The sequence below is a fragment of the Nomascus leucogenys genome, chromosome 3 (assembly GCF_006542625.1).
Source record: "Nomascus leucogenys isolate Asia chromosome 3, Asia_NLE_v1, whole genome shotgun sequence".
NCBI lineage: Eukaryota > Metazoa > Chordata > Mammalia > Primates > Hylobatidae > Nomascus > Nomascus leucogenys.
Window position 1 is genome coordinate 18,264,749 of NC_044383.1, and position 15,735 is coordinate 18,280,483.

The 15,735-nt window shown below is 36.0% G+C and overlaps 1 protein-coding gene across 8 annotated transcripts in view; it reads right to left on the reverse strand.

Moving 5' to 3' along the window:
• ATRNL1 (attractin like 1) overlaps positions 1-15,735 on the reverse strand; it is an 853,525-nt gene that overhangs the window by 656,161 nt on the left and 181,629 nt on the right. For all 8 annotated transcript variants that reach the window (XR_004028677.1, XM_030806602.1, XM_030806597.1 and 5 more), the window contains exons 14-15: positions 4,566-4,698; positions 76-257 (exon numbers count right to left, since the gene is read on the reverse strand). Coding sequence is in view for 7 of the 8 variants with exons in the window: in XM_030806602.1 (XP_030662462.1) it covers positions 76-257; positions 4,566-4,698 (315 nt within the window). In the remaining variant the exon portion in view is untranslated. The remainder of the gene's footprint in view (positions 1-75; positions 258-4,565; positions 4,699-15,735) is intronic.

The following is a 15,735-nucleotide window of genomic DNA, read 5'->3' on the forward strand; positions in this document are numbered from 1 at the left end:
CCAAAAAAAATCATTTCAAATAATTATGAAATTATCATAGCATATTTCCATAATGTAAACAAGTAGAAATGTTACCTGTTGTGTGTACTTTTGTATTTCATCCAGAACAAATTCTACTTCTTTTGAGGTTGTTAATGAAGCAAGATTTCCACTAAGATTATAGCAATAAAGTTTTGCATTGTCATAGTTTTCTCTACTGGAATTGACTCTAAGACAAGCATCCCCAACATGACTCCATCCTTCTCCACAAAGATGAGCTAGTAAGAAAAAAAATGTGTCTTATTGTTAGATTACCAAAAAGCAAATGTATTTTCCAATTATTTCAAAGTACTTCTGTATTTGTTTAAATTATTTTTGAAATAAAACATACAAAATATCTCAATATAATATTTCAAATAAATTTTTTCTAATAGTTTGGTAGAGAATGAAAGCAGAACATCACAATTTTTTCTTTAAATCTTAAACATGAGATAAATTGTGGCTCTATGACATCTGTTAAATGTGTTGACTGCTAGGTTTTCTGTGTAACGTCTGGTATATTGGCATATGGTATTTCAATAAGTAAAATCACTACTATATTTATGTCCCAAGGTCTAGTGTACATAAGAAAAGATTACTTTAATAGAAAAACAACAAGTTTATAACAAAAGCAGTTTCAAAGTTACTCCTATAAGTGAAGCTAATTGACCTCTAAATCTAATTTCTATAGCTCAGGTATATAGTTGTGGTATAAGTTGGGTTCTTTGATTCTTTCATAAGTATGGGTAGAGAAGTCTCATTTTACTTATGATTAGTAAAGGAGCTATGATCTTTCCTTACTAATGTTTATTTTTACACAATTATTCATGTCTTTCTAAAGATGAAACACACTGTTCAGTAATAGTGGTTTATCTATAGAATCCAAATTAACTTGAAACACTGTTTTCCAAAACACAGGTTTATATAATAAATATATTAATAAGGCTAAACTTTAGTGTGCACTAATTAACAGTAGTGTTTCATTAATATACTGATCTATAAAGTTAGACTACATTTTAGTTTCTATATCATATGAAATGTATTAGCGCCTCTAGCCTTGTGTGAAGGACCTTGGATATATTGCTGCAACTCTTATAAAATTGTTTTAAAGCAGCTGTTCTCAAATTTTTCGTCTTTAAGTCTTAAAAATTATTGAGGATCCCACAGAACTTCTCTTTATGCATGCTATATCTACTGATTTGGAGCGTTTTAAAATTAAAAATGGTTTTAAAATTAAAAAGGTAACTTTAACAAATACATCTATTTATTCATTTAAAATAATAATTTTAAACCCCACTATAAATGCACTCTTCCAGCTGCTGAGATGTCTTGCCCCCTATGGTATACAAATAGGCCCAAAGGAGATGTATCTCAAATTCCCTTCCCAAGGGAAAGTAGCTGACAATTCAAATTAGACCTCAGCATCAAAAAATAAAGAAGGATTAATGAATGAATAGGGGATGGATAGGCAGAGAGATCAGGGATAGTGCAGATAAAGCAATATGTTAATTGTAGAATCTAAAATGTAGGTATCGGGTGTCCTCTCCACAATTATTTCTGTTTTTTAACATTTCTGTTTTGATATTTCATAACAAAATGTTGAAGGGGAACATTACAACTTAATGGCATATTTTATTTTTATTGTTTTAGATTTCTGTAAATGTCTTTAATATTTGGCATTTGACAGCTATATTCTCATACCTTCTTCTACATTCAGTCTATTGGAATAGCATACATCAGATAGCCGTTATAAAACTCCATGGTAAACCCATAACAAATGGAGAATTTTAAAAGCAAATAATGTCTCAGTACTATTAGTCTTCACCAAATGGACCCACTCGAAAGTGTCTTGGGGACTCCTGTTCATTCATGGTTGCTGCTCTAAGGATTAAATTGGGTACCATGAATAACTCACAGCAATTGGAACAAAGTAATCCCTCAATAAACTATAATAATTATTTAATAAGACTGTGTAGCATGTCCTGGTTTTCAGTTTGAAGCTATATCTGTTTCAATTTTCCCAGTCATTTTAAATCCAAAATACTAAAAAACTTCTCCTTACAGTGCAAAAGTTTTCTTAAATTATGGTTTTTTCTCACCTTACTGAATCAAGGAAGAATTTAGATTATTATTGCCTGTCTCCTCATTTATTTTTTAGTGAGAACAAAAATAGTTCATTGACAAATCATACAAATAAAAACAAATGCATGGGCCTTTGTGGCTAAACTAAATTATACTACCAAACCAAATATTTTTATACTTCAGGCTTTTGTAGTATTGAGCATCAACTTAGCAGTGGGGTTAAAAGGAAGGCAATTAATTTATAATGAGTTTAGTGAGATAAATTCAAATTGCCAAGCTCATATGAGATCAATGTAAAAAAAAAAATGCAATACACCAATTGTCATGGAATTGTACAACTGCTCTACAGACTGGGCCCTCTATTTAGAGTATTCGCTTCCTTGAGATAAGCTGAATGGAAATCAAATGATATATAGCCAGTTGGCTGCTTAGTAAATATGAATTAAGAAAAGGGAATTTGTGCATAATATATTTCATTATATCTCCAAAATAATAGCCTGGTCAAGTGAAGCCTTTATAACAAAGCAACATTTTTTTCCTAGGGAATGAGTAGATGAGTACTACCAAAAGTAATTTTACTATCATTTTTCCAAACTTCCACTGGCAACTAATTTCTATTCTTATCAAAGTAATATTCCTTTAAATATATACATTCCTTCATTCAAATCTTATTTTGGTCCTAGATTAACCTTGTCATTTTAAGGAAACTTTGTAAATATTTTCATTGATGTACATTTTCATTTTATAGTTTAATTCTTAGAGATCAATACCACTTTCAACTTCTTAGTATCATCTCACTGTTGCTTCTTAAATCCTGCCTACTGCATTATCAATACTATCTTTCTCAAAATGAGCACACATGCACATCGCACTGTTTAAAAGCTTTAAGGGCCAGTATGTAAACAAAATTCAAAGTATGAATGACATTCCAGCGCCTCAATGGTATGTTCGTTTGTTTGTTTTTGAGACAGAGTCTCACTCTGTCACCCAGGCTGGGGTGCAATGGCGTGATCTCTGCTCACTGCAACCTCCACCTCCTGGGTTCAAGTGATTCTCCTGCCTCAGCCTCCCGAGTAGATGGAATTACAGGTGCCCACCACCACACCCAGCTAATTTTTGTATTTTTAGTACAGACGAGGTTTCACCATGATGGCCAGGCTGGTCTTCAGCTCCTGACCTCAAGTGATCCACCCACCTCAGCCTCCCAAAGTGCTAGAATTACAGGCGTGAAACACTGTACCTGGCCTCAATGGTATTTTTAAAGGCAGAATAATTTTGATTTTCATTACATGAACTTGTAAGAAAGATTCTCTTTCAGACAAATTCTGTGATGGAATTTTCCAATATGTTTTAGAATTACATAGGCCAGACACTTTTCTTTAAAAGAAAAAAAAAAAACCTGGGATAAAGAGAGGCAAAATACTAAACAGAAATAAAACACCTAGTTAATAGCTACAACTCAGTTATTTACAAGCCACATAATTTTGAGCATATCACTTAACCAACATGGATCTCAGTTTATCTGTATAACAAGCAGGACTGGTTAAATGCCTGTATTACCTTTCAATTTTCTAATTTTATCTTTTACATTTCAAAGGAAGAGTACTTAGCATCCACTAGCAATGTTAACTGTGAAAAAATGAAATTACTTTTAAAAATGAGCTTTGCTGTAGTTTGTAAAATTCAGATTCTCATAAAAGCAGACAACATTTAAGAAATGTATTTATTATAAAAGTATATTATATATAGGATAATATGTTATATAAAAATATAATTTATATTATATATTTTAAAATGTAATATAATATATAAATTTATGGTTTAAATTTATTAAATATATAAATTATATATTTATAGTTAAAATTACTAGATATATAATTTTAATAAATATGTTACATATTATATAAGTAATATATTTATGTATTTATTGTTAATATATTTTATATATAATATTTTTAAAACCCTGGGATACAGAGAGGGTAAATATATAATATATATATTCTGGGATACAGACAGGCAAAATATATAATATATAATAAATATGTTGTATATTATTATTGCCTTAAAATATTTTTTATAAATGTTATAATATATAACGAAAATATGCACTGAGTTTGGAAAATAAAGGGCACTTAAAATATGACAAAATGTTAATATTTGTTAAATCTGAATATTAAGTCTGAGTGCTTATTATTTTCTACATTTTTAAGATTTTTTTCAATAAAAAGTTATCTAATCAATTCAACAGTATCATAAACATATGAACACCTTAAAATAATTGGAAGCAAATATGTAATCAAAAAACTTTTCTTGTAGAAACAGTGCTATTAGTACTACAATATTATAGGTTGATATTTGTTATGACTTTAATTTTAGAAAATGTAGTGTCCTTACTAAATGTACTTTTCTATGTCAGTATTTATCTGTAGACCATAAACTCATTTACTAAATTTTGAAATCTTTACCTGGCAAAGCCTGGCATTCTTGCTGTCTCTGATCCCACTGGCAATTCAAGTTTAGTGAACAGCTTTTACAGCTGGTAAGTTTGTTACAAATCTGCTCATTTCTCACATGACATTTGGTGTAGTTCTTGACAGACTAGAAAATTAAAAGAGCATGTTATTTTTCACCTTTGTAGAGCAATGATTCTTAAACTTCAATGTATATTTAAATCCTCTGGTGAACTTTAAAATAAACATTTCTAACTCCAAATACAATTCAACTGAATCAGACTCTCTCTTATTTCATTAGTTTATTAAATTAAATTAAACTTGGCCTAAAGCTGCCTCTATAAGTGGTGAACTATAACCTAATTTAGGATTAAACAAACTGCAATCTAACTTACAAGCATATTCTTGTAACAGATAGCTGAGTCTCAGCCAATCACAGCAATAGAGGCATATGTTTCAATGGACAAACTGCAAAGTATTCAAATAAGGTATTATAAACACAATGGCATTAGGCAAAGCTAACTACACTGCCTTGTTCAAAGGTATTACAAATTAAAATGGCAATCATATCCACTCCCACTGGAAAACATAGATTGACCCCTTATAAAATGGTTACTGGAAGGCCTATGCCCCCAATAATAGAACCTCATGTATCTACTGCTTTTATAAACTCTGACATGACTTGATATTGCAAGGCTTTAATGCATTTTGCCAAAGTATATCTTCACCAGATAGAAGAAGCCCCCACGAACTGATGACAACCAGACCTTTCTGGGTTTACACCCTGGAGATCGGGTCTTTTCAAAAGAGACACCAGAGAAAGACTGCCCTTGGAGTCAGCTGCAAGGGACTACACGAAGTTCTTCTCTGCAGCAAAACTTCAGGGCCTTGAGCCTGAGCCTTGGATCCACATTTCTCAATTTAAGAGGACCCTTCCAGTCTCAGGACAGTACACCCACTGGAAACCTCAAGGCAAAATTGACCAGGGACCTTTCTCCTCAGAAACAATGACATCCTAGACATGAACAGCTTTCCCAAGAGGACGGATCAAGACTTCTTTCCATAGTCACCACGAAACCATGGTCCTTTTCTTCTTTTCTCTGTTTTTATTTTTTATGTATACCCAGGAAGATAACATGCTTATTATGATTTCATAATCAATAGCTTTTGCAGGGAACGTAACTGAATGTTGGATATGTTATGTTAAACCTAAATCCTTAAATGATCTTAGAGATTCTCTGCTTCACCTTCTAACAAATTTCTCTGATGTTCTAAGAGCAGTATCTGGTCCTTTGTATAGGGTAAAGCTTTTAGATTCACACATCAGGTTCTTTGTTTAAATATAACAGTAGTCAAAACCTATAATGAGGGATTTGCAGTTACATTATGCCAGAAATTGAATAGGATAACCAAAAGAAAGATAATTCAACAGTTGGTAGAGAAATTTATCACCTATCCCTTTAATTGTCAAGATCCTTCGACCATGCAATGATTTCATAATGGAGAAATATTACTAGTGCTTTTCTACTGTGGCCCCTAACACACAAGGAAAGGAACTGTCTGTCGTGCCTCTCCAGGGTACATTTTTATCTGTACAGGATTTAACATCCAACCATATATGTGAGCAACTCCATGTCTCAATAAGTGGAAAATGTCAAATACGGATTTTAACAGTAATACCGTTAGAAATGTCAGGATTATTTCCAATAACCAATTGGAAATTGAACATTGGTCTACACCTCTTAATTTAACTATAGAATAAAGAGGAGTTTGCCAGCAAGTCTAAGTATCTCTAAACAGGCATCTTTTGGTAGAATGCTCCTTCCCTGGCTTGGCATAAATGTAAATGAGACTATGATTAGAAATCTGTCTGAAACATTAGCTACTATAGCAGAAATTGGCTACAGTTGCCCATCAAACATCTTTAAATTCTCTTGCTAAAGTTGTTTTAGATAACATGATTGCTTTGGCCTATCCGTTAACTGAAGAGGGAAGAGTGTGTGCAACATATGACACCTCCTACTGCCCTTGGAAAATTATGTCCGACATGATAGAAATTCAGTTTTAAGAAATCAACAAACAAGACAATTGATTAAAACAAGCAGATTCCTCTTCTGGCTTGTTGTTCATATATTTGATTTTGACCAATTTGATTCATGGGAGCACCTATTAAGAAGTATACTTCAGTCTCTTAATATTACCCTCATGATAGTCATTATAACAGTCTCCTTAGTATGACATATCCTCTCTAGAGTCTTTATTATTATTTTATTTATTTTTTTTTTTTTGAGACAGAGTCTTGCTCTGTCACCCAGGCTGGAGTGCAGTGGTGCAATCTCGGCTCACTGCAAGCTCCACCTCTCGGGTTCAAGCCATTGTCCTGCCTCACCCTCCCGAGTAGCTGGGACTACAGGCACCCACCACCACACCCGGCTAATTTTTTATATTTTTAGTAGAGATGGGGTTTCACCGTGTTAGCCAGGATGGTCTCGATCTCCTGACCTCATGATCCACCTGCCTCCGCCTCCCAATGTGCTGGGATTACAGGTGTAAGCCACCGTGCCTGGCCCCTCTCAAGTCTTAAATGTTCATATGCAGCCATCTGTTATACATCAGATGGTCTCACTATAGTTAAAATAACAAAAACACAAAGAGAATATAAAAAAAAATCATCCAACTGACTTGACATTGCAAATTGTGAATTCCATATTCAGACCAAACAAGTCCATTATGATAGTGACAGAAAGTAGTATTAGTGCCTAAGGTTTTTGGTCAATTTCTCAAAACTGACAGCTGGCCAAAAGGGGAGATTAAATTAAATTTGGCCTGATTTAGTATGTAAACAAACTGCAACCTAATTTATGAGTATATTCTTATAACTGATAGTTTAGTCTCAGCTAATCACAGCAGCTGAGCTTCAGCCAAACACATGTTGCCAACTGATCAGACTACTTCCACACAAGGCAAATGCCTCATCACACCATGCCCATATAGGGAAAATGGTGACCTGTAGCCAATCAAGATGTTCCTAAATGTCACTTCCTTTTTCTGTCTAAAAATACTTCCTGCCCACATTGATAGGTGGAGGTGTCCAAAGCTCTTGGTTCAGAATGCTGCTCAATTCATGAATCAGTCTTTGTTCAAATAAGCTCTGCTAAATTTATTTTGTCTTAAGTTTTTCTTTTAACAAGTTAAACTATTGTTCTTGGAATTGGAATGAATGTTTATTAAAAAATAAAGTGTGCAAATTACATAATTTGAAACAGGCACCATCTAATGAAAACTTTTTCCAGTGAATTCGAAAACAGCCTTCCAATTCAAAAAATAAAATCATGTACAAAGTCATTTCCATTAATGATGACATGAAATGGTTCTAGTTTAATAAAAGTATCATGCAGACCCCTGGGAATGAGGCAGAAATGAAAAGTAGTAAAAGGTAAAGAGATGCTTTATCAAAATCCAATACAATATAAAAAGATAAATGACTGTCACAACAACTCAAACTAATTTTACTTCCACAGACACTAAATAATGGTTCTGGTTAATTGAGTTTTCTTCTGTATATATCTGTCACATTTCCTCCATTGAAGCTTCAAAGAATCTGCAAAATTTTATTTTATGTCCAAAGCTACATAATGTAATCATATTTCAACTAATCCTGGCATTGAGAGATTAAAAGTTAATTTCCAAGAAAGAAAAAAAGTAGACAATATAGAAACTTTGATGGTGCTTCCTTACATATATCCAGGTTCAGATAATTCACATATTATCAATACCTATGATAAAACCTAACTCATGAAAAATAGATATTAAAGTTTTTGGCTCAGCTTTTCCTGTGGCTCTACTTTATAAGAAAAAAAATACAAAGATTTAATGCTAAACATTGAGCCCCCACCTCAATCTTTTTGTTTTGTTTTGACTATAGGTATAAACACCTCAGGCCTTCTCATGTAAGGGAGCTAAATATTTGTTTTCACTCAATAAAGTTAAGAGTTAAAATTAAGTTATAGCTATCCTATAGATAAAATTTATTGAAGCAATTTTTAACCACTTAGAGACTTTAAATGTCACTCACCAAGTGTTTATTTATAAGCCACTTCCTTCATAAAATACATTGTCATCACCTCCATTCCAAAGGTGTTAATTTCTATTAGAGCATATTACACTTACTGTAAAGTAACAGATAAAAAGTACCCAGATATAATTTTTATCTTTATTCATCCTAAAAAATTACAGAAGATACATTTTTGTAAATTTCAAATCATTTTGTGACTTTTTCAACCACTCCATTTTCATTAGAAACATAAATTTTCTTATTATTTGTTCTGATTCATAATTTTTTGTTTTCATACAGTATATAAATAAATATAGCATTATTCTATATAATCATTACTGTATAGCTCTAAACATTTGATAGCTAACTAAAAATAAATTTACCTGAAGTATCAGATAAATAAAATAACCTATAAAAATGACATGAGAATTGCCAAACATGTTGGAATAAGAAAAAGAATAATAGTTTTATGTCAATCTTTAGAATAACAATGGTAACAGAGTCTCCATCCAAATAACTCTACTGCTCTTCATTAAGAAAAATAGTCATTTATTGATACTAAACAAGTACAAAAAATGAAATTATATTTCAATCACACATAGAGTCAAGTTAATCAATGGTAAAAGAAAGCTATTATTCTGAAACATAGCTGGCATTTTTGGCCTAATGAACCAGACACACTTATGAATAGTAACCACTACTCTACTGATCTTCACTCTAACATACTGAGATGTAAATTTTAAATGAAAATATGTGAGAATAAAGCACATTGTTTGACCTATATGAAATAGGATATCAATGTACATAATCTAGACTGAAATCCCAAAGACCTCTCTTTGCCATTAACATTTGGTTTAGCTTAATCACAAGACATTTTGATAAAACTGTCTAAAGGACACATTACATCAAATTCTAAATTACAAGTGAGTACCATCTGCTCTCTTACACTATCTCACCCAATGCTTTCCTTGTTAACACATCATCGTCGAATAAAATATAAAGCAAAACGCCACTTTGTAAATACTTGATAGCAATTTACATAATACAATTTTTAAGATATATCTGTTTTCACTCAGATATGTTGTATTTTCATATGTAAATGTCTGTCATGGACTGAATGTTTGCATCTCCCAAAATTCATATTTTGAAACCCAATCCCAATGTGATGTTATTAGGAGGTGCAACTTTGGGGAGGTAATTTAACCATAATGGTGGAGTCCTCATATATGGGATAACACCATTATAAGGGGTTGAAGACACAAGAGCTCCCCTTCTACCAGGGGAGGAAGCAGTGAAAAGACATCTTCTGTGAACCAGAAAGTGGCTGTTACCAGATACCAAATCTACTAGCACCAAGATCTTGGACTTCCCAGCCTTCAGAACGGTAAAAGTATGGGAAAATGATAGATGAAACATAAAGTTGGATCAGGCAAAATTTATTGATATAGGCTCACTAAGCAGAAATTATACATTTAATGTTATAGCTTAGAGAGTTAGAAGGGGCTCTTTTGGTTAGTTGGCTAAAACATAGACCAAAAGGTGGCCCACAGTGAGTGACTTGGAAATGCTGGATCTGCCTTGGTTTAATATAGAAGACATTTAATGGCTTAGGGAGATTGGAATGTTAGAGTGGATTTGTCCTTTAAGATCTGCTCACCCTCACTGAGAGGGTGCAGAAGACACACCTTTCGCCACTATTGAAAGGAATAAACTTGGGAGGGGAGCGCTGGCATCCTTGAAGAGCTCCATGATTGCTCTTTTCTGTATGCCCAGCCTCGCAGTGGGAAGTGTAGCCACTGAATTGGGAAACATAAATGCAACAGGAATAATTGGATCTAGGTTGGCAGGGGCCAGGTAGCAGCACTCAACTAACAAGGCAAGGTGGGTGAGGTTACGATGATGAACATCAGAGTTAAAGCAGCAATTGGAATAGTTTGACTTGCTTACATCTATGGCATTGGTGAGTTGAGCATGAGGTTGCTCCTAGGAGTAAAATATATAGAAATCCTACTAAATTCCTAATTGATTTCTATAAGCAGAAAAGTTCTAAGTAAAGAAAACTCTAACCTGAATCACAAATACAGAGTGTCACAGTTCCTCAATTAAGTTCCAAAATTGAGCCAGTTTACAGACCCACAAGCCCTTGAATGAAGGGGATGCTGGGCCCCCTTAAGAAAGGACCGCAACACACAACCAAAAAGGTATATTGTTCATCTTTATCCTTGCCTTTCCCAAAGGGACTTACAGCCTTTACTAGAGTAACTATGCACTGGGGAAAGGGAAATAATCAGTATCAGTACTAGATGCTGGTTCTAAACTGACATTAATTCCAGGAGACCCAAAACATCACTGTGGGCCACCAGTCAGAGGCTTATGACTGCCAGATGATCAATAGAGTTCAGGTCCCTCTCACAGTGGGCCCACTGGGTCCCAAACCCATCCTGTGGCCATTTTCCCAGTTCCAGAATGCATAATTGGAATAGACACACTCAGCAGCTGAAAGAAAACTCACACTGGTTCCTTGACCTGGGGAGTGAGGACAATTATGGAGGGAAAAGCCAAGAAGAAGCCACTAGAACAGCCTCTATGTAGAAAAATGGTAAGCCAAAAGCAATACTCCATTCCTGGAGGGATTGCAAAGATTAGTGCCACAATCAAGGACTTAAAGGATGCAGGGGTGGTAATTCCCACCATATTCCCATGAAGTTTGCCTATTTAGTCTATGCAGAAGACGCATGGATTTTTGAGAATAACAGTGAATTATCATAAGCTTAACCAAGTGGTAATACCAATTGTAATTGCCTTATCAGATATGGTTTCATTGCTTGGGCAATTAACACATTCCCTGGCAACTGGCGAGCAGCTAAACATCTGGCAAATGCTTCTTTGTTGAAATTTGTTAGTAAAGATCACTAGAAGCAGTTTGTTTTCAGCTGGCAATGGTAGCAATACCCCTTCACTGTTCTACCTCAGGAGTATACCAACTCTCCCCTCCTATGTAGTAATTTAGTTCTGAGGAATTTAACTGCCTTTTCATTCCACAAGACATCACGCTGATCCATAATATTGATAACATCACACAGATTGGACCTAGTGAGCAAGATGTAGCAACTACTCTAGACTTACTGGAAAGGTATTTGTTGTCAGAGGTTGGGAAATAAATTCATCTAAAATTCAGGGGCCTTCTAACTTAGTGAAATCTCTAGGGGTCTAGCAGTATGGGGCATGTCAAGATATCCCTTTCAAAGGTGAATGTTAAGTTGTTGCCTCTGGCCCCTCCTATAACCAAAAGAAAAAAGAGGGAGAATGTCTAATAGGTCTCTTTGGATTTTGGAGGTAACACATTCCTCACTGGGGTATGTTACTTTGACCCATTTACCAAGTGATCTAAAAAGCTGCGAATTCCAAGTAGATCTCAGAATAAGAGAGGGCTCTGCAACAGGTCCAGGCTACTATACAAGCTCTGCCAGTTGGGCTACATGATCCTGCAGATGCAATGGTACGTGAAATATCAGTGGCAGACAGGATGCTGTTTGGAGCCTTTTGTAGGCCCCTATAGGCAAATAATAGTGCAGACCCTTAGGATTTTGTAGCAAAACATCACCATCCTCTGCAGATAACTACTCTCCTTTAGCAAAAACAGCTCTTAGTCTGCTACTGGGCCTTAATAGAAACTGAATGTTTAACCATGGGCCATCAAATTATCATGTGATTTCAGCCCATCATGAACTGGGTGTTATCTGACCCACCAACCCATGAGGTTGGGTATGCACAGTGGCACTCTATCATCAAATAAAAGTGGTATATACATGATCAGGCTCAAGCAGGCCCTGAAGGAGCAACTAAGTTACATGAAGAGGCCCAAATGCCCATAATCCCCACTTCTGCCACACTGCCTTCTCTCTCCCAGTCTGACCTATCACCTCATGAGTAGTTCCCTAGATCACTTGACAGAGGAAGAGAAGACTGGTTTCATTTACAGATGGTTCTGCACAATATGAAGGTACCACCCAAAAAACGACTGCTGAAGTTCTGCTACCCCTTTCTGGGACCTCCCTGAAGTACAGTAGTGAAAGGAAATCTTCCCAGTGGGCAAAATCAAGCAGTGCACCTCATTGTTCATTCTGCTTGGAAGAAGAAATGGCCAGATGTGCAATTATGTATGGATTCATGGGCTGTGGCCAATGGTTTGTCTGTATGGTCAGGAACTTGGAAGGACCATGAATGGAAAATCGGTGACAAAAAAAAATTTGTGGAAAAGGGATGTGGACAGATCTCACTGAATGGCAAATAAGTGAAGACACTTGTATCCAGTGTAAATGGTTACCAAAAGGTGACATCAGCAAAAGAGTATTTTAATAATCACATGGATAAGATGACCACTTCTGTGGATACTTTCTTCCCTAGCCACCTGTCTCATCACCCAACGGGCTCATGGACAAAGTGGCCATGGTAGCAGAGATGGAGATTATGCATGGGCTCAGCAAAATGGACTTCCATCCACCAAGGCCAACCTGGCTATGAGCACTGCTGAGTACCCAATATGCCAGTAGCAGAAACCAACACTGAGCTCCTGATATGGTGCCATCCCCCTAGGTAATCAGCCAGCTACCTGGAGGCAGGTTGATACAGCTTCAATCAGGGAAAGGGAAGCATTTTGTTTTTACTGAAACAGACATTCATTCTGGCTATAGATTTGCCTTCCTTGCTCACAATGCTTCTGCCAAAACTCCCATCAGTAAACTTACAGAATTCTTTCTCTACTATCTTGGTATTCCACACAGCATTGCTTCTGACCAAGGAACTCACATCACAGCACATGGAGGACAGCAATGGGCCTATGCTCACTGGTCTCATCATGTTCCCTACAATCGTCAAGCAACTTGTTTCATAAAACAGTGGAATGGGCTTTTGATGATTCAGTTACAGTGCCAGCTACGTAGTAATACCTTGCAAGGCTGAGAGAAGGGTTCTCCAGGAAGCCATATAAGCTCTGAGTCGGCATCCAATATATGGTCCTCTTTCTCTCAGAGCCAGCATTTATGGGTCCAACAATCAAGGGGTGGAAATGGGAGTGGTACTACTCACTATTGTCCTTGGTAATTCATTAGCAAAATTTTTCTTCCTGTTCCTGTGACCTTATTCTTTGCTGACCTAGATGTCTTAATTCCAGAGGAAGGAATAATTTTTTCCAGAAAACACAACACTGATTCCATAGAATTGGAAATTAAGACTGCCACTTGGCCACTTTGGGTTCCTTATACCTCTAAATCATCAGTCAAAGAAGAGTTACTGTGCTGGTTGGGGTGACTGCTTCTAGTACAGGGAAACTGAACTGCTACTTCACACAGGAGGCTAGGAAGAATATGTCTAGAATACAGGAGATCCCTTATGGCATCTTTCAGTATTACCATACCCTACACCCTGTGTGTTGGGCCATTCTTGCAATGCTATAAAGGAATACTTGAAATCAGGTAATTGATAAAGAAATGAAGTTTAGTTGGCTCACAGTTCTGCAAGCTTTACAGGAAATGTGGCACCAGCATCTGCTCTGCTTCTGCAGAGGCCTCAAGGAACTTTTACTCATGGCAGAAGGCAAAGTGGCAGCAAGCATCTCACATAGCAGAATAGGAGCAAGAGTGAGAGTGGAGGTGAAGGTGCCACATACTTTTAAACGACCAGATCTCAAGTGAACCCAGAGCGAGAGTTCACTTATCAACAAGCTGATGGCCCAAGCCATTCATGAGGGATCCACTCCTGTGATCCAAACACCTCCTACCAATCCCCACCTCCAAGACTGGGGATTACATTTCGACAGAAATTTGGGCAGGGACAAATGTCCAAATTACATTACCCTGTAATTAAGATCAATGGAAAACTACAACAATCCAATTCAAACAGGACTACTAATGAAGAATGACCCTTCAAGAATAAAGGTTTGAGTTACCCCAACAGATAAAAAACCACAAGCAGGTTAGGTGCTTGCTGAAGGTAAAGGAAATACAGAATGGTTAGGTGAGAATATATGTATAATCCAGTCTATCATTGATGGACATCTGGGTTGGTTCCAAGTCTTTGCTATTGTGAACAGTGCCGCAGTAAACATATGTGTGCATTTGTCTTTATAGCAGCATGATTTACAGTCCTTTGGGTATATATCCAGTAATGGGATGGCTGGGTCAAATGGTATTTCTAGTTCTAGATCCTTGAGGAATTGCCGGGGCCTGTCATGGAGTGGGGGGAGAGGGGAGGGATAGCATTAGGAGATATACCTAATGTAAATGACGAATTAATGGGTGCAGCACACCAACATGGCATATGTATACATATGTAACAAACCTGCACGTCGTTCACATGTACCCTAGAACTTAAAGTATAATTAAAAAAAGAATATATGTATAAATATTAGCTACAGCCACATGATCAGTTACAGAAATAAGGACTGTATTTCCTCCTCATTTTGCTAAGAATACATCTCTGTGTGTGTATGTGTGTGTGTGTGTGTGTGCACGTAATATCTTTGTTTTCTTTCCTCTCTTATTCCCTCATAATGTAACATAAGATGCTCATATCAGAATTTAAGTACTGTTGATTTTACATCATAGTATTTAAGTTACAGAGTATCAAGGAGAGGAGTAAATATCACTAAAGGACTTTACCTCCTTTTCTGGGAAAGAGATTGATGTGTTTTCCAGTTGTACACAGGATACTTGTATCATGTTAGGTAGAATTATGACCTTGTTGTTATCTTCATTTGAAAATTAAGTATGGTTTATGTAGATATGTATAGGTGCCAAGTTGACAAGGGGTAGACTTGTAATGGTTAATTTCATGTGTCAACTTTTCCAAGACATGGGGTGGCCACATATTAGGCTAAGCATTATTTCTGGATATGTCTGTGGGGAGCAGTTCTGGATGAGACTGAATTGGTAAACCAAGTAAAGTAAAATGTTCTCCCTATGGTGGGCATCATCCAGTCCATTGAGGGCCTGAAAGAACAAAAAAGTAGAGGGAGAAAGAATTTCCTCTCTCTGCCTTTTCTTGCTCTTGGACTGAGACTTACACCATCTGCACTCCTGGTCCTCAAGCCTCCATACGTGGAGTGGAATTTACATCATCAACTTTCCTGAG